The sequence below is a fragment of the Artibeus jamaicensis genome, unplaced genomic scaffold (genome assembly GCF_021234435.1).
Source record: "Artibeus jamaicensis isolate MK-2021 breed Jamaican fruit bat unplaced genomic scaffold, CSHL_Jam_final contig_1998, whole genome shotgun sequence".
NCBI classification, from domain to species: Eukaryota; Metazoa; Chordata; class Mammalia; order Chiroptera; family Phyllostomidae; genus Artibeus; species Artibeus jamaicensis.
Genome location: NW_026521407.1, coordinates 3,932,817 through 3,950,186, shown reverse-complemented (window position 1 = coordinate 3,950,186; position 17,370 = coordinate 3,932,817). Strand labels below are relative to the sequence as shown.

General features: G+C 59.0%; 1 protein-coding gene across 6 annotated transcripts in view; it reads right to left on the bottom strand.

Moving 5' to 3' along the window:
• CACNA1G (calcium voltage-gated channel subunit alpha1 G) overlaps nucleotides 1-17,370 on the bottom strand; it is a 61,797-nt gene that overhangs the window by 5,246 nt on the left and 39,181 nt on the right. For 2 of the 6 annotated variants that reach the window (XM_037129643.2, XM_053657254.1), the window contains 15 exons: nucleotides 17,179-17,247; nucleotides 16,861-17,045; nucleotides 15,795-15,921; nucleotides 14,087-14,212; nucleotides 13,453-13,542; nucleotides 12,735-12,948; nucleotides 10,875-10,928; nucleotides 5,717-5,868; nucleotides 4,884-4,993; nucleotides 4,059-4,192; nucleotides 3,692-3,762; nucleotides 3,488-3,566; nucleotides 3,275-3,396; nucleotides 2,610-2,963; nucleotides 1,760-1,903 (listed from right to left, as the gene is read on the bottom strand). In XM_037129643.2, coding sequence (XP_036985538.2) covers nucleotides 1,760-1,903; nucleotides 2,610-2,963; nucleotides 3,275-3,396; nucleotides 3,488-3,566; nucleotides 3,692-3,762; nucleotides 4,059-4,192; nucleotides 4,884-4,993; nucleotides 5,717-5,868; nucleotides 10,875-10,928; nucleotides 12,735-12,948; nucleotides 13,453-13,542; nucleotides 14,087-14,212; nucleotides 15,795-15,921; nucleotides 16,861-17,045; nucleotides 17,179-17,247 — 2,031 coding nt within the window. The remainder of the gene's footprint in view (nucleotides 1-1,759; nucleotides 1,904-2,609; nucleotides 2,964-3,274; nucleotides 3,397-3,487; nucleotides 3,567-3,691; nucleotides 3,763-4,058; nucleotides 4,193-4,883; nucleotides 4,994-5,716; nucleotides 5,869-10,874; nucleotides 10,929-12,734; nucleotides 12,949-13,452; nucleotides 13,543-14,086; nucleotides 14,213-15,794; nucleotides 15,922-16,860; nucleotides 17,046-17,178; nucleotides 17,248-17,370) is intronic. The other 4 variants (XM_037129644.2, XM_053657265.1, XM_053657261.1 and 1 more) reach the window with 3 other exon arrangements.

Genomic DNA, 17,370 nt, shown 5'->3' with positions numbered 1-17,370 from the left:
CTAACAGCCCCTCCCACACTACCACCACCCAGGGCAGAGCGGAATGGGGGAGGGCTTTCGACTCATAAAGATACCAGGGAATAAAATCAAATCAAAGGAGAAAGGCCAGCAAAGCTCCTCTCTGCTCTCAGCACAGACAGAGCGGCGTAGGGGGTGCTGGGGACAGAGCCGCCAATCTGGTGGCTGTTTTCTGCCTAGTCTCTCTGCTTCCAAAAGCCTGGCAGGACTCGGCCTGCCCCCAGATTCTGGCTTCTCCCCTCCTGGGCCCTCCTCCACACCACACTCCACTCTCTCCAGCTTGGGTTCTGGGAGATGCTGTCCTCAAGCCAGCTTTAATTGGACACACCTGAGTGGGCCGACACACCATCTGGCTGTCTCACCTGGGATCTGCAGAACTACAGGACCCTGAGGGAGGCTGGGGTCATCCCCTCAGGTGAGCTGGCTGCTCTGATCACTTCTCATCACATCCTCTTCTCTCCCAGCCCCTTTGCCCATGAGCCTCCTTCAGGATGGGGGGCCTCAGGAAGGATTTGCTCTCCCTCTTATTACTGTAGGTCAGGGGTGTCAAACTCATTTTCACCAGGGGCCACATCAGCCTCCTGGTTGCCTTCAAAGAGCTGCATGTAATTTTAGGACTGTGTAAATGTAACTAACTACTCCTTAACAGTTACGGGAGAACTCAACACTGCCACTAGGTAGAAACAAGGTGTTGGGCTGGATAAAACAAGGCAGAGGGCCAGATTCGGCCCTCAGGCCTTGTGTTTGCCACCTGTGCCCTAGGTCATAGCCAGGTTCAGGTCCCTACGGCCTATCTGAGACTGATTCCTACCTAGTGTCAGGAACCCTGGAGGCAAGGCCCCTTCCCCTGTGAGGATCAGATGCCGTAACCTGCCTGCCGCCCCTTCACCCAACAGGGCCTAGGGAACGCTGGGCTTTTCTGTCTCCAGCTGGTACCTGTTTTCTTGCCTGCGTTTGAGGTCTACCACAGTCTCTGACCTGGGAGAGGATTGGTGCGGTGTTCCAGCACATGGAGGGGGTCGAGGGCAGCCAGACAGGTCGCAGGGAGAGAGGGGACCCCAGAAAGCAGAAGATCCATGTTTAGATGGGGCTGGGGTGGGGGCGGAAATCACCTGGCACTGTGGGCAAGGGCTGGGCTTGGGGAGGAAGCTGAGGCTTACGTTACAGCGGAGGCCCCAGGCCCCATGCCCAGCCGGGGCCTTCCGATCCTTCTCAGGACCAGGTCAGACCCACTGGGTCTGACAGCAGCCATCGCCCTGGCACAGAGGACTGGGCGATGGTTGCTGGTTTGGGAGAAGAAGCGGACTGTGGCCTAAGACATGTCCCTCGGTGGGTCCCCTTGCCACCTGCACTGTCCCTAGAGGCCTTTCTCTCCTGGATCTGGCACCTCACTTCCTCCACTCCCTGAGGTCACAATGCCAACTGGTCTTCTGCTCCACCCTCCTCTTCTCTTTCAGTTTCTTCATAACCAGTGCTCTCTGCAAAACCTGTCCCCATCCACCCTATCGCTGAGAAGGGCAGTCTCAGCATCCCTATCTCCCAGCCACTTGTCCCAGAGACCGATCTCAGGCTGAGCGACACCTGGGTGCCTCCTGCCAAGCCCGAAGCTCAATGGAGGCCCTGAGGCTGCTCTTTCTGCAGATACCCAGTGAGCAGGATACACCCCACCTCCCCAGAAGCAGGCACAGCATGGCACAGCTCGGCAGGGTCAAGGGAGGGGGCACAGCACGGGCACAGTAACCTGTGGGTCGGAGCCGCCCGCGCTGCTGGCTGGAGGGAAGGCAGAGGGCTGGCCCCATGGGCCTGCCAGCTCGTCCATCAGCTTCAGCTCCCCCTCCAGGGAGCCCTGGATCAGCAGGGATATGGTGTCAAACAGCTGTCTGTCCTGGGAAGGACCAGCCCGTAGGGGGCGCCGGAGAGTCAGGGAACAGGGGTCAGAGGGGCAGTGACAGAAAGTGTTGTGGCAGGGGATTGACCAGGGACACAGAGGGAGAAAGAGGACACACGCGTACACACACACACATACATACACGTGCACACACAACAACAAAGAGACGGGAAGAGGAGGGATGGGGATGGCGGGGAATAGAGGGGTGGGAGGAGGAAGGAGAGATGGGAAATGGAAATAAGCGCCCACGGGGAGAGGAAGAAGGGGAGAGAAGACCGGGGAGAAGGATTGAGATGGAATCGGGCAGGTGGAGGGTGGAAAGGGAAGGGGTTTGGTAATTGGGCAAGGGTAAGAAAGAAACAGGAAGGAAACAGAAGACTTAGCCTTGAACCTAAGAGCCAGGAAGGGGAGGCCAGGTCGGGCTGGAGGCTCGGGATGGATGAGCCAGCACATACGTGGCTCTGGGCAGTAGGTGTGGGCTGCCATCTCTGGGGATGGGCAGGGGACAGCGAGCCTTGCCACATCCAGCCAGGTGCAGCAGGAAGGTCCCTACCACAGTAGGGCTGCAGGAGCCCAGGAGGAGCCCTTGGGTCTGTTGGGCTACCCACTCCCTGTATGCGCCCCACCCCGCTGAGCCCTTGGCCATCTGTCCCAGCTGTCTCCCTCCCCACACCCCTTGCAGCAGGTGTGGGTGTGTGCTCACCGTGGGGTGCTCCAGGGAGTAGCGAGAGGCTGCACCAGCGTGGGTCCCAGCATGCGGGGCCCCAGGCTTGGGGCTGTCAGGGCTGTCGGGGCCCTCCACCCCAGGCCAGAGGAAGGGGCTGCCCAGCGGTGAGTGGGGCTGCGGGCTAAGCGTCTTCATCTCTAGCTCCAGCTCCGCCTCCAGCTCAGCCTCCTCCTTGGCCTCCTTGTTGCTCTCCTCCAGGTGCTTCATCAACACAGCGATCACCACATTGACCAACACAAACTGGGCTGTCAGCACGAAGGACACGAAGTAGATGGGGGAGATGACTGTGTTGTAGCAGGTGGACTCCTGGTCACAGTCCCGAAGGGTATCCTGAGGGAGGTGGAGGGAGAGGGGTGAGGCTGGGGGGGACAGTGAACGGACCTGTCATGGGAAATCAGGCCACCAGAGAGCATTGGGAGCTACAGTGTCTGGGGGCAGGGGAGCATTAGACACTGGCCTGGGAAGGGTGAGCTGGAGCCCACATCCCGGGGAGATGGAGGCCCACAGTGTTCTGGCATTTGGGGAATAGAAGGGCACTGCTTTTATTCACCTCTTGCCAAGGAGTCTTGGCTCAAGGAATAGGGCTGTCTCCTTGGAGCCCGAGCCAGCCCTGGGGGTACCCCACTGCAGGAAGCTCTCACCTTCATAATGCCATTCCAGTTGTCACCTGTGGAGACTCGGAAGAGGGTCAGGAAGGCCATGCCGAAGTTGCGGAAGGTGGCATGCCGGCCCAGGCCCTCGCAGGGGTGCGTCTCGTCACACTCTGGAAGCGGGGAGGAGAGAGAGACCCGAGTTAGGCCAGGAGGCCCTAGGTCCCCAGCTGTGGCTCCTCCACCCTCCCCTCCTCGACTCACCCAGGTCTCCAAAGAGCTCCACGCCCAGAGCTGCAAAGATGAAAAACAACAACATGAAGAGGAGTCCCAGGTTCCCCACCTGGAAAAGAGGAAAGGAATGGAAACGGCGCCGCTGGGTCTCCCGGCCAGCTTCCCTGAGCCCCGACCCCTTCGGAGAGCACCCCCGCCCTGAGAGGACCCCTCCCACCCCCACCTCCCAGCTACCTGGGGCAGGGCCTGCATCACTGTGTCCAGCAGCGCCCGCATGCCCACAGCCATCTTCAGCAGCTTTAGCACTGCAGAAAGGACAAAGTTGTGAGCTGGCCCCTCTGGGTCTCAGGTCACATAGCTAGTGGGGCCAGGGCCAGGGCTGGGGCAGGTAGGATGGTCAGCCCCAGCTGGCAAGGCTTCCACGGCTCCACTGCCACCCTCAGCCCAGCCCCCAATCTTCCCCTTTGGCAGAGGCTGAAAGACCCACAGAAACCCACAGCCACCCAGTCCCCGGCCAGCCACCAAACTGACCCCTGCTCTCTCCCCCAGGGCCAGTCCCCCTGGGAAGGCAAGTGTGGTGGGCGGGCAGCTGGGCACTGACCTCGGGCGATGCGCAGCACCCTCATGATGCGGATGATGGTGGGGTTGATGGGCAGGGAGGCGTTGACCTCAATCTCCTCCAGCGTGATGCCCATGATGGAGAGCAGCACAATGGCCAGGTCCAGCTGGTTCCACCTGCAAAGCCCAGGACACAGACCCCTGAGTGTGGGGTGGGGGCACTGAGGAGGAGGAGGAGGAGGAGGAGGAGGTAGTTTAGGCTACAAAAGGAGGGTGGAGGCCGGCCAGTCCAGCCACCCCACCCTGCGGAGAAGGCTTGACTTGTCTCCACCCACTTAGCCAGTCGGTGGCACAGGCAGGGCTGCGACTTCAGCTTGAGCCTCTGCTTTTCACTGTTGTTTATTCGTTTTGTTTGTTTGTTTGTTTTTTAGTACTCATATGGTGCTTGCTGTGTGCCAAGCACCGTTTTAAGGGCTTTACAAATAGGAACTCTCCATGATGTGCATTCTACTATCTCCCATTTTACAGATGAGGAAACTGAGGCACAGAACCATTAAGTAACTTACCCAGGGTCACCAGTTTCTAAGTGGTGGAGCCAGGATTCAAGTCTGGTTCAGGCAGTCTGGCTCCAACCTCTTTGCTTTTAAGCTCCAGTCTAGGCCACACTGATTTCCAGCTGCCTGTGTCCCCAGGCCCTGTCTTGTCAAATTCCCTTCCTTCCCTCCCGTCTCCCGGGCCCTGGATGTCACACACCCCACCCCGCCATCACCCCTCGGTAGGTTCTGGAGTAGAGGCTGACACTCAGGAGTCCAGAGAGGTCTTCAGGCATTAGATCCTTCCCCAGTCCCACACACCCCTCTTCTGTTACCTGTCCTGGAAGAACCGGCGGAAGCCGAAGGCCACAAGTTTGAAAACTGACTCCAAGACGAAGATGACGGTGAAGATGTAGTTGCAGATCTTCAGAGCCTCGTCCAGGATCTGGCAGGGATGGGTGGGGCATGTCAGGTAAGGCCAGGGATGCCACCTGCCCCCTACGTTGTACCTCCCAGATCTGGGAGACAGCTGAGCCTAAGAGGCCCTTTCCCCTGTGTTCTCACCCTGATGGCTGGCCACTGGTTACTGCTCTAGCACAGAGTGGGTCCTCACGCACACACACAAGACAAGCTTTGTGCTAAAGGGTCTGTCCTGGAGGGAGGCTGAGACCACAGGACAAACATGCTGTGCAAGAGCTGGGAGGGGCCTGGTGTACAACCAGTTCAACACCCCTATTTTACAGATGGGAAAACTGAGGCCCAGAGGGCGGCTAATGAAGGAGGCGGCTCAAGTCAGGGTGGCTCCTGACTTGAGAAGCGGCAGGATCAGTGGTGAGCTTTGGAGCTGGACATTCATAAGAACCTACTCTCCAGAAGGGCTAGTCCCAGTCTGCCTTCTTTACCCTCAAAAGTCCAGAGCCCCACACAGGGCAGACACTCGACAACAAGATGCTGGGTGAAGAAACCAGGTGCTCTACTTCCAGGCTATGTGACTTGGGTCAAGTTATCTAATCTCTCTGAGGCGCACTGTCCTCATGTGTGGAACTGAGACCTACCTCCAAGGGTAGCGAGAGGGGTACGAGAGGAACCCACACAGAGAGCCCAGCTCAGGCAGGGCCGGCCTCACCCCTGTGGTCCCAGTTGTAGGCAGGGCCTACATGGCTCCTACCTGGGGCTGCTGGTAGTGCTCCATGGCCATGGTGACCACGTTCAGCCCAATGACACCCGTAATGAAGAGATCCAGGTAGTGGCTGGTGCACAAGTGGTGGACGAGCAGTCGGAAGCGGGAGTAGTCCGAGTAGTAGGGTTTGCACTGGGCTTCTGGTGGGGTGGGGAGGGGAGCAGAGCAGACATCGGGCCCTGCCCCCTCTGCCCCCTCCACCCAGTCCCTCACAGCCACCAGCCTCTAACACTCGAGCTGAAACATTCCAGTGTCATCAGCACCCTTGCCCCCCATTTACTTCCTTCTCAGGGGCCTGGGGGAGCTCTCTTGGCATCGCCCCTCCAAGCGTCTGTTCTACTGACTACATTGGGTGCAGAAGGGGTCAGGACATGCAGAGCTCCCCACCTACATTAGACACCAGGTGAGCCCCCACCCTGAGGCAGCCTCCAAAATCCATCAGCCCCTCTTAACACCCTTGACTCAGTGTTCTGCAGCCGGGCCAGATCAATAAGATGAAAAACAACTGGCCTTATCAGGCTCAGAGGTAACTCCATCAACAGAGAAGGGAAAGCTTTTGCTCCTTCACCAGGGGGGAGCGGAGGAGATTACACAGAGCTGGGATTTGGAGATAAAACCGGAGATTGGAAACTGGTCATCTTGGCAGGCTGCGCGATCCCTCTGAGGGCCTCTGGGTAGTGGCGGGGGGCGGAGCCTGCGCCTCCAGCATCCTCAGGTGAGGGAGGGCAGAGGGGAGGCCACAGGGCGCTGCTCTATCCCAGGCTGATCTGGGAGGGCCCCACCTGAAGGACTCACCCGGTTTCTAATGAGGCGATGCCCAGCCTGCTCCTGGGTGTCAGGACGGCGTTAGACCGCAGGCTGGGCTGAAAGCACTGTCTGAGATCTGGCAGAGGCATAGCGTTCCTCTCGCAATCAGCGAATCGCTTAGTTATAAAAACCGTGGTGCCAGAAAGTTGGCCTGCCAAGCGGGGAGAATACATCTGAGGGTAAGGATTGCAGGGGGCCCCTCCTCCAAGTGCTGAGGAAAGGCCAGGACAAGTTGGGGATACATGTCACCCAGGGGTGGTTGACAGATTGGTCTCCCAGGCAGCCACAGAGAAAAAAGAGGCTCCCCACGGGAGGCTTGGGCAGCCTCAGGTCCCAGACAGCCCTTCCCCCTCAGGAAGTCTAGGGCCAAAGCCAGCCGGCACACGCCGCAGCCTCTGAGGCCTGTGCCGGGGTGGCTGGCTCAAGGGGCAGCAGGAAGCTACGGGCCCAGGCCAGCTCCAATGTAATTGTCCTTTCCCATGCAGAGGACTATTGACCAGAGAAGTAAACTGAGGCAGAGAGTGGCCTGGGTGGACCCCCACCAAAGGCCGAAGGAAGAAGAGCGCCCGAGAGCCTTGCGTTCAGCCTCGCCGATGCCACCCTCCAGCATCAGCCTTCGGGTGTGGACAACCAAGGGGTGGCAGGACCAGAACATTCTGGCACACCACAGGGTGTGTTAGTCCATCTTTTACTTTTAGACGTGGGCCAGCCAACTGTGGCTTTGTTTGCTCAGGCGACCCTTCTGACCCTCAGGAGGGTAGGAGGGGAAAGGCCCAGGATGGGGCAACTTGAGGCCACGGGTCGTCCCGTGTGACCGTGGAGGGTGGACCGGGCAAGGGGGCCTCTTCCTTCCTTCCTTCAGTACCCACAAGAACCAGAGGGCGCTAGCCGCCTGTGTTGCCTTAGCAGCTGGAACTCTCTCTGCATTAATCTCCATAAGTGCCGAGAGCACCCGATCCCATTATGCTAAAATATGAATGGAGAATTAACTAAAATGTTTGAATACAATTAGGTTAGAAAAAGCAGCTCCTTATTAGCCCCATTATCGGCTGAGACAATGCCGGGGAGAGGTTGGGAGCGGGCCCCCTCCCCTCTCACTCCAGTCTGACTGTGTAGGCAGCCCCAGGACCACTTAGGCCTCTGCCACCACCTCTGGCTTCTGGCCAGGGACCCCTCCTCCAAGTGGCCCAGAGAGCAACTGGGGAGTCAGGACGACTGAGGCAGGGCATCTGCTCACAGGGGCTGATGCAGTCCCAGGCCTTCAGGTCTGTACAAACGCCCTCCCACCCTGCCCCTCAGACCAGCAGGTGCCTCCAGGGGGCTGCTGGAAGTCCCCTGTGACAGCGCAGGCCCAAAGTGTACCAGGGTTGGTCTGATCCGCACCTCCTCGACCAACCCTCTGTTTTAAAACACCGAGGGCAAGAACGAGGCCAGCAAAAAGCGTGTTGTCCAGACGCTGCGAGGCATTGACAGAGCCAGCACCTAACTCCCAGCTCGAGTCCCTCCCCAGGTCAGTTTAGATACAGAGCCTTGGGGCTTCGGCCCAGAGGGTGCCCTTGCAGTGTCTGCCCAAAGGCCCTTGCTGTTGGGTTCTGGAGGACACCGGCCCCTGGACCTTGGTTTTATCAACAGCACCTGGGCTCACAGCAGAACTTGAGGTCACTGCCCACTCCAGCCCCACCCCCGCCCAGAGGGAGGAGTCTTGGGCAGACTGAGCCAATGGTCACTGGCATGTTGGCCCCATCTCCCTCTCTCCCAATGAACCGCTTAAGGAAAAGAAAATCCCAGAGTCAGACAGCGGGGAGAAGGACACCCCAGGACCGCACAGCTCCCCATCAGGGGCAAGGACACAGGAGAGGTGCAGGCGGGGTGTGAGGCTGTGAGTGAAGGCAGCAGGCACAGTGCGTTAGTAGAGGTCCCTGGGAGCCCCAGGCACAGCCGGGCAGAGGGCTTGCAGAGAACAGTGTCCGGGAGCGGGCGGAAGGCAGTGACACAGGCTCGCCCAGCAGAGGCTGCACCCCCCACTGCTGCGGCTGAGCCTGATCACTGGATTCCAGTGGGAAAAGAGAGGGTGAGTGGAGGCAGGTGTCACACACAGGTGGCAGTGGGAGTGGAGCTGGTGCTGAAGGCCAAGTGGTCACTCGGGCTAACCTGACTGCTTGGGCTGGACCCAGGCGTCCAGACAGGCGCATTCCCCTAATAACCAGAGTCTTTTCCCTTCCGCCTCACCCTGGAGTCTGGCCAGCTACCTCCCAACCCCCCCAGCACTGGGCATGGCACTGGGTGCGCCTGGTCCTAGCAGGGAGGTTGTGGGCGTGTCTGATTCCTGCAGCCCCAGACTAGAGGGTGTGACTTCCTGCCCGTGACACAACTGGATAGGCCAGTGCTGCGGCATCGCCGGCTCTTGGGCACTGATCGGAAATGCAGGTGCTCCCCTCCTACCCCAGTCCACGCCATGAGATTGTGTGGGCGGGGCTCAGCAATCTGTGTAAGAACATGTTCTCTGGGTAAGTCTCATGCACACAGAGGTTTGAAAAACCCTGGCATAGAACACAAAGGACGCCAGGTCCAGGACAGAGGGATAGGGGATGATCTGAGCCCTCCTCGGGGTCTCCGCGGGCTCACTACCCGCTGGAGAGCTAATACACACTATGTGTAGTCAGCGCACACACTTGCGTGTGCCAACTGGAGCACGGCAGAATGTCCCCAGAGAGGGGTACGGCACAAGAGTGACAAGAGTGTTTACCATCGAGTAGGCGTGTCAGGAGTTCGAGGGAGCTACCAGGCTTCTGAGGCTTGGCCCTGTACTAGGTGGTGTTTTGCGGTGAGTATGGACATGTGGACACTTCAGTCTACAGGCCGGCGAACCCACAAAGGGAAGAGCTGCAGGCCACTTCCTCCCACCTTCTCCTCACCCCCTAATGCATCAGGAGTCTGCAGTACAAGCTGGCACCCAGGCGTGAGGCCCAGGCCGTTCAGACACAAACTGGCTGGAGACGCCTGAGCCCCTAAGAGACGATCTCTCAATGCCAAACACCAGAGCTCACCCCATGGGGACAGCAGACATTGATCTGCCTAGGGCCTCAGGGATGACGGCCCAAATGGTGGCTCTGGGGATCCCGCTTGGGTGGGTCCCTGAGCCCCCACAGATCAGACAGCCCAAGGTTCACAGGACTTTTGGCTTCTGGGGGAGGCAGAGTCTGGCTTCTGGGAGAGGCGAAATAGCAAAGAAAGGTACAGCCCAATGGTCCCCAGCCTGAAGCCCCACACCCCCAGCAGCTGAGAAGGCAGCCACATGGGGGTTCTTACATTCTTTTCAATATTTCTAACAGCTTAAAAGAAATTGTACATGTGCCTGTGTTAAGATCCCACAGACAAATTTAATGGCAAAACAGTCCTTTTTTTGGGCTATCATCCAGTGTGAAACCTTCTGCAGCTCAGAAGCTCTGATTAGCAATTACATGTGCCTTTGATTAGCAAACACAGTGAAACAAAGTTATTATTGAAGTGCTCTTAACTTCAAAGACAGTCTTGTAAAACGTGGGGTTTGTTGGAGAGGATAAGGGGGGCCATTGGGGATAAACAGGTTGGGAACCATGGTGTGGAGACATCGGAGGCTGTGACGAGGTCCCCAGCCCTGTCCCAGATTCTCATGATCTCAGAACCTCCGTCTGGGGGCCCTGTTGGGAGGAGCAGGGGCCTGAGGAGCCAGGGAGGGCAGGACCAGGAAGGCCTTCCCAGAGACACGGCTCTCGAAGAGAAGGACCCAACTCGCTCCCAAATCTTTGGTCTTGAGGAGAAGCTCATGGCTAACTCAGGCCTTTGAGTCCCAGTTCCTGCTGTGTGTGGCGATGACGTGCCACCGCGGTTACTTGACTATTAATGAGTCTGTTCAATTATTCATTGTTACATTTTTAAAACAAATCCTTCCCCTTTCTGTTCCGCTCATCCTGCTCACTTGATCAAAGTCTCCCCTTCAGACAAAAGAAGATGGGAGAGATTTGCAGCTCTAATATCGAACAGTGTGACCTGGGAGAAGGAGCAGGAATGGGGGAGGCAGCTGGGGGCTGGGGAGCCCAGGCTGGGGAAGCCTTGGAGGGGAAGGTGGGTCCTTTAAGAGGTGTCTGAGGGAGGAGGGAGCTGAGACCCTCGCCTCCCATCCAGCGCAGCGCTGGTCTACGGGGTGACACAGAAGCCCGGCTCCCCAGGGACCCTCACCCCCTTGCAAGAGGATAGAACCAATCAGCTGTGGAGAGGGAGCAGGAGGCGGGCCTGGGGGCATGCAGGGCCTGACCACCCCAGGGCCACGCCCTGGAACCCGCAACCCCAGACGCAGTACCTGGCGCCGCGCTGGCTGAGCTGCCGGAAGCAATTACATCGTCCAGCATTAGATCTAAAAGAACGAAACACGACATTGGTCACTGGCCGGACCAGGTGGGCTGGGCAGGGCCCTCCCCCTGGGCTCTGACCCTCACTCTGTTTATGAATGGGGTGCACTGAGCACAGGTGGCTGAGTGGCCAGCCCCAAGCTCGGGGCACAGAGCACTTTTGAGGAAGACGATTTAGCCAACTCGTCAGGGTCACGGGGAAAGGAAATCGGAGGCACAGGGAAGGGCAGGCAGCCTGTCATCAGAACACATGTCCCCTCCCACCAGCACCTTGGCCGCAGTAGCACCTGAGAGGGCTACAGACCCCAGAAGGGGAGCCAGCTGGTCAGGCAGGGCCACAAGTGCCTCCTGCCGAAAGAATCTGTCTGCAGACACCCCACAGAGCCAGCAGACTGCCAGGACAGGCGGGCGGACGGAGCAGGGATGGGAGCATGGCTGCTGCGGGTGAGGTACCTGCACAGCTTCAGACATCTGCAGGGAGAGCCAAGAGGGACCCTACCCCCGGGCTGAGCAGGACAACCGGGGCACAGGTATCTGGGTATGGGACACGGACAACTGCACCACCCGCTGCTGCCCAGAGAGGGGTGTTCCCTCAACACCTGCCTTGAACGGCCCCCACCTCTCCTGGGCTCACTGGCTCTGTCCCACCCTCCCCCACCCCCGAATTCTCTCCCCTCACTCCAGGTGGCCCTCACAGGCAGCAGGAGCTAGAGCCCGGGGCAGAGGGGAGCGAGGGGCACCGCAGCCCCTCACCCGTTTGGTGGTACTCACATGTCAACAAACCCAAGAGAACTCGGGGCACTGCGTACATCTTAGCGGCGTAAAGAAGACGGTTTGTGAAAAGGTGGAGAGAGGAAGGGAAACCCGCAGAGCAGACAGAGACAGACACACAAAGGCTTAGAGAAACCCACACATACAGACACTTAGAGAAACGTGGGCGACAGAAAGAAAGAATCGTGGAGATTGCTGAGTACCAGACAGGCAGGCGGGAGCCCCGAAGACAGGGAGACAGGTGCGGACACACCTGGAGACACCACGGAACAAAGGGGCTCCTACACCTGCCACATCTCTTCCGTCCTTCCTGTAACCTGTGTGTCTTTTCACCTGGTCTCGGCCCACCCATGGCAGAAGAGTGTGGGGAGCGGTGAGGAGGGGGGCCTCCCCCAGCGAAATGTTGGGAATCACAGGTGAGGGACCTGAGGGTTCTAAGGCCAGAGAGTCATGTGCTTAGAGTCCCCGTGACCTCGGACCTTCTCTGAGCCAGGAGGAGATTTTTTTATTTTACAGCCTGGCCAAAAAAATGACAGCCAGGAAGTGAGGGAGTTCTGCTGGAGACAGGGAGGAAGAGTGGATCTGGGGTCTTCTCTTGCTGCTGCACATTTGCAGCCTCTGCTGAGACCTTGCTCAGCAGCTACAGACACCAGGCAGGCTCAGGTTCAAGACGCTTCCTCACCAGCCTGGGGCCGGGCAAGGCTGGTCTCTGGACACTGGCCTCGGCCAGTGGAGCATGGTTCTCATCCCATGAGGCTCTTCTGAGAGTCGAGCTGGGAGAGGCTATGCATAACTCCTCTGGGGAGTATGACACTGAGACCTGGGGAGCCCCGAGGGTGGGGGTAGCTCCCCCTCCACCATGGGGCTGAACTGGTCTGCTTCATGCAGTCTATAAAGGCTGACATGCTCTTGGGGGGAGGAGGTGAAGAGGGGGGCAGGGGCATCTTCTCCCTGCCCCCAGCCCCAGCCCCTGACCCCCAACAGTCAGTCGCAAGGCCAAGGTCAAGCAGGACTCAGAGAGATGTGGAAAGACTACCGACCAGCCATCTGCTTCTCCTTACTCCTTCTCTTTTTCTCCAGTCTCCGCAGACGTTTCTCCTCCCGCCGCCGGGCCTCCTCCTCCTCCTGGTGCTGCCGACACTTGTGAAAGTTCTCTACCACCACGCCCACAAACATGTTCAGGACAAAGAAGGCCACAATGAGCAGGAACGAGATGAAGTACAGCAGCATCCAGGGGTTGTGGTTCATGATGGGCTGGCAGGGGCAGGAAGGACAGGAGGAGGCATCAGCACCACGGGTACTGTCTCCGGTGCTGCCCCACCGCCACGTGGGTTCGGTGTTCCGTAGGGAGGAGTGGGGACTATGGCAAAGCGGAGAGCGGCTCTATCTAAAAGGGATAAGGGCTTCTTTGTTCCTGCTGACTCCTGCCCCCAGGGAAGGCAAGTCCAGTGCTCCCAGATCTTGGGATTTGTCTTGAGCAGGCAGGCCCAAGTCTGGGTTTTCATGGGAAATTCGTCAGTTGTTAAGTGTTCACCACTAATTCAAACAATTTAAACATTTTGCAAAGCCAATAAAACATGCCTGGATTTGGCCCTCCAACTACCAGTTACAACCCCTGCTGTAAGAGTTAATGCCTCTTCAACGGCATTTTCCCAGCCTTGCCCTCTTTCTGCCCAGCATCTGCACCTGTCATGCCTGGAGGTGGCCTGTGCTGAATGACCTCACCCCGAAGTTGGGTCCTCCCTGCTTCAGCCCTACCTGCTGGTCCACACCCACGGCATCCAGCCCGTCGTACATGATGTCCACCCAGCCGTCCTTGGAGGCCAGCACGAACAGTGACATCAGGGCCTGGGGAGAGCAGAAGAAGGAGAGGAGACCATCTGAAATCCAGAACTTATGGCCAAACCACCACCCGCCTGTCCTCAGAGCACCTCCCAGCATCAGCCTGGGGGACCCCAGCCTTTCGGAGGTCAGGCCGGAGTCATACTGCAGCCCTCCAAGGGCTCCGTAGCTGGTACGAAAGCAGAGGAGCTGGTGGGAAAGACCACACCCTCTGAAATTTGGGAACGACACCAGGGCGGGTCAGGGAAACACGCCGGCAAAACTGAGGGAAGTGCTTCATTGTGTACACCCCCGTCTCTGCAAACATGGAGTGAGCACAGGATGGTCTTGACGGTCCGCCTGAGCTCTGTACCGTGCCAAGCAAACACACGTGGTCTCACTGCATCCTTCCTGTGAGCCTCCAGGGAGACACCACTAGGGCCCATTTGCCAGCTGATGAAACTGAAGCCCGGTCAAGCCAATTGCCCTGCGGGCATCATTAAGCACCAGTTTGTCTCCTCTCTGGACTCCCTCCACTACTCCCACCTCCACCTCGGAGCCTGGCGCTCACCTGGCCGAGGTTGTCGAAGTTGTACTTGTGTCGGACCCACCGGTAACTGGCTTCGGCACAGTCAGATTTGTTGGTGATGTTCCTGGTGTCCTCACCCTGGCACACGAAGAACTTCCCTTTGAAGAGCTGGACACACGTGGACCAGGGGATGGGGAGACATGAGCTTTGACCACAGGAAGCCCAGAACCCCCCAGCCCCACCTCCCAGCAGCCGGCCTAGGGCCTGAGAGTTCCATGCACATCCTCGGTGAGGGGCGGGGGGCTCAGCCCTGCGATCAGTCAAGTTAGGGAACCTCCCCTGCAGACACACCCCTTCCTCCGGGTTCCTGGGAGCAGAGCCCCAGCGAGGGGAGGACGGGTCACGGGGCGGGGACAGACGAAGGGTAGATTGAAGGGAACAGTCCTTTGTTCTCTACAAGGGGCTGAGCCATTGGTTCTCCAAGTGGGGTTCCCGGACCACCATCAGGCCATCTGGGAATGTGCTAAAAATACCATCATCGGGCCCACCCCAGACCCACTGAATGAGACAGTCTGGGAGAGGGGCTGGGTGATCTGATTGAATGGGGGGAGGGGGCTAAGTGTCTTTACCCCATTCTACAGATGAGGAAAACCAAGGCTTAGAGAAGTTAATTCACTCATTAAGGTTATGTAACTAGTAGAAAGCAGACAGGGGCTGGACCTCAGGTCTGGGTGACTGAAAAGCTCACTTTCACTCCAGCACAGACGGGCCATGACTATGACTGGGGGAGGGGTTTGAGGAACCAAAGGCCCAGGGGCCCCGGGCGGCTGTTACGGACAGACCTAAAGCCACTGCAAGAGCCCTGGCCTGGGCTCAACAATGGTTTCCTCTCCTCATCCAAGCAGGCTGGGAAGAGAGGGAAGGGAAGGGGCACTGGGCGTGCAGGGAAACACCACACAGCCTTGGCAACTGCACCCCAGCTGGGTCCCTGGGGCTAGAGAATTCCAGGAAAGCAGGGATGGCCCCCATCCCCTCCCCAGAGCAGAGAGGACATCCCAGAAAGTCAGAGGGAAGGAGGGGGAGAGGGGTAGCCACCCAGGAGCTCCCCTGCTGCCCCAATAGCCAGCTGTCTACCCTGCAGCTGGAGCAGCTGGAGCCAGGGGCTCGGGAAGACGGGATGGAGGGGCTCTCAGAGGTGCCTGCTGAATCCTGCAGGCAGCAGCTCCCGCTCTTTTTCCTCCAAAGCCAAGTTCCCTCCCTGGGCCAGAGGCCAAGTTTCCCCTGCAGCCCCCACTTCCTGCCTCGTCTGGGGTCTGCACCCGCCGGCCTGCCAGCACGCCGCTAACCTGGCCCAGCTGTCTGGGCCCTGGATCCCCAGGCCTGGCCTGCAGCCCACCCCACTCAAGCAGGGGAGGCTGGGAGGGGATCCCAGAGCAGACTGTGGGCTGGTGCCAGCGTCTGTGCTCCGGAGTGCGGTGCATCGAGGGGTTGGAACAGCAGCCCGCGGCTGTCACAGGTCAGAAGCCTCTCTGAGGCCCTTGTCCCCTTTGGGGCCCTCTTCCAGACTTCCAGTTTTCTGAAAAGTGCCCAGGAAGCAAAGAGGCCAAGGCCCTGGGCCTCGAGGGAAGTGTCCCTATTTATTCCTTTCTGGAATAAAGGTGGCAGCAGATCAGGCGTCACCGTCTGAAGAGCAAAAGGAAAGCCACTCCTCAGGCTTTCGCTGACAGCTGGCCCCCAGACTCATACAAACCTGCACCCCCAGGATGCCAAAAATGATGAAGAAGGCACAACAGATGACCACGATGTTGCCAATGGGCTTTAGCGAAGACATTAGCGTTTCTACCACCAGCTTCAGGCCCTGTGCCCGACTGATTACCCTGGGGAGGGAGAGGAGAAAGGGGTTCCCACCACTCCGACACCCCGGCCGGTGCCCTGCTGCTCTGCTTCCCAGTCTTGGCTCAGTGGTCCCCTGGGCTCTGGTTGAGGGAAGAGGCTGGGGTTCTGGGCTGAGCAGAGAGGACTGTGCAGAGCAGCCCTCTTTTTTCTGGGACCCCTGCTGTCAGGGTTCCCACCCCCGGTAACCCCAAATAGGAAGCACACTCCCCCCACCCTCCCACCACCCCCATCCCCAGGATGTCGAAGGGTTACCTGGTGGAGCTAGGTAGGGGCTCAGCTCCAGCAAGGGCTTCCCCAGGGACAGCGTGTGGCATGAGGACAGGGACATACACTTGTAGGGAGCATGCAGGGGGCAGGCAGGGGTGGAAAGGGGCGTAGATTGTCACAGCGAGGGAAGCACCTCTAGCGTCTTCATCTGTGTCCCCACCCTCTGGCCGTTCTGAGTGGGGATGGTGGGCAACTGCCTCACGGGGGGGTGTTTCCGAGAGGGTGGATCCCCTGCTAGATCTGGTGGGTGGCCCCTGGGAGAGGGTCCTGGTGGGCAACACCTGCTTGTTCTCAACACCATAAAGGTGGAGAGAGTGGGGAAAGGAGTCTAGGGATCTGTCACTTCACCATGGAGGGCAGAGAGTCACCCCTGAGGGCACCACCCAAGGCAGTGAGGCCCTGCCTGGGGCCCCTTGTATTGTGCCCGGCCCAAGGCCAGGCCCCCAGTCGCCCTGAGCAGAACATCAGATGGTGAGTGTCATGGAGGGAGGGTGCCAGAGGACAGAAACTCCTCAGCCCCCAGCTGAAGCCAAATGACAACAGGGTTCCCTGTGGGGGTCACAAGCAGGAAGCAGGGGCAGGTGGGGCTCTTGCTCCACTGTTGGGGGGCTGGTTGTGGACGTCCCTGAGGAAGATGCCTGGCGGGGGCTCACCTGAGTGGGCGCAGGGTCCTCAGCAGCCGCAGCACCCTCAGCATGCCGAGGATCTTGGTGCCGCTGTCAGAGACCATGGACACCAGGATGTCGATGATGGAGATGAGCACCAGCAGCCCGTCCAGCACATTCCAGCTGCTGCGCAGGTATGCCTGCTCCCCGAAGCACCAGCCCAGCGCCACCACCTGGGGACACCTGCCAGTCACTGTCACTGCTGCCTCCCTGCAGTCCCCAGCCCTGCCCTCCACTCATGGCCCATCCTCTCCACCCCCACCAGAAACCAGTTAGCCCCAAACCAACACAACTGCCCCCCATCACCTTCACAGTCATCTCCGCCAGGAAGACTGCGGTAAAGACGTAATTGGAGAGTGTCAGGAAGATGCGTTCCTGCAAGAGACAACGGGCAGGTGTTTCCCACCAGGACCCCCTCCTTGGGCCAGGTCCGCTCTGCGTACAGAAGCCAGAGGCTGCTTTCAACATTTGACTCAGAACAGCAACCCCCCCGCAACA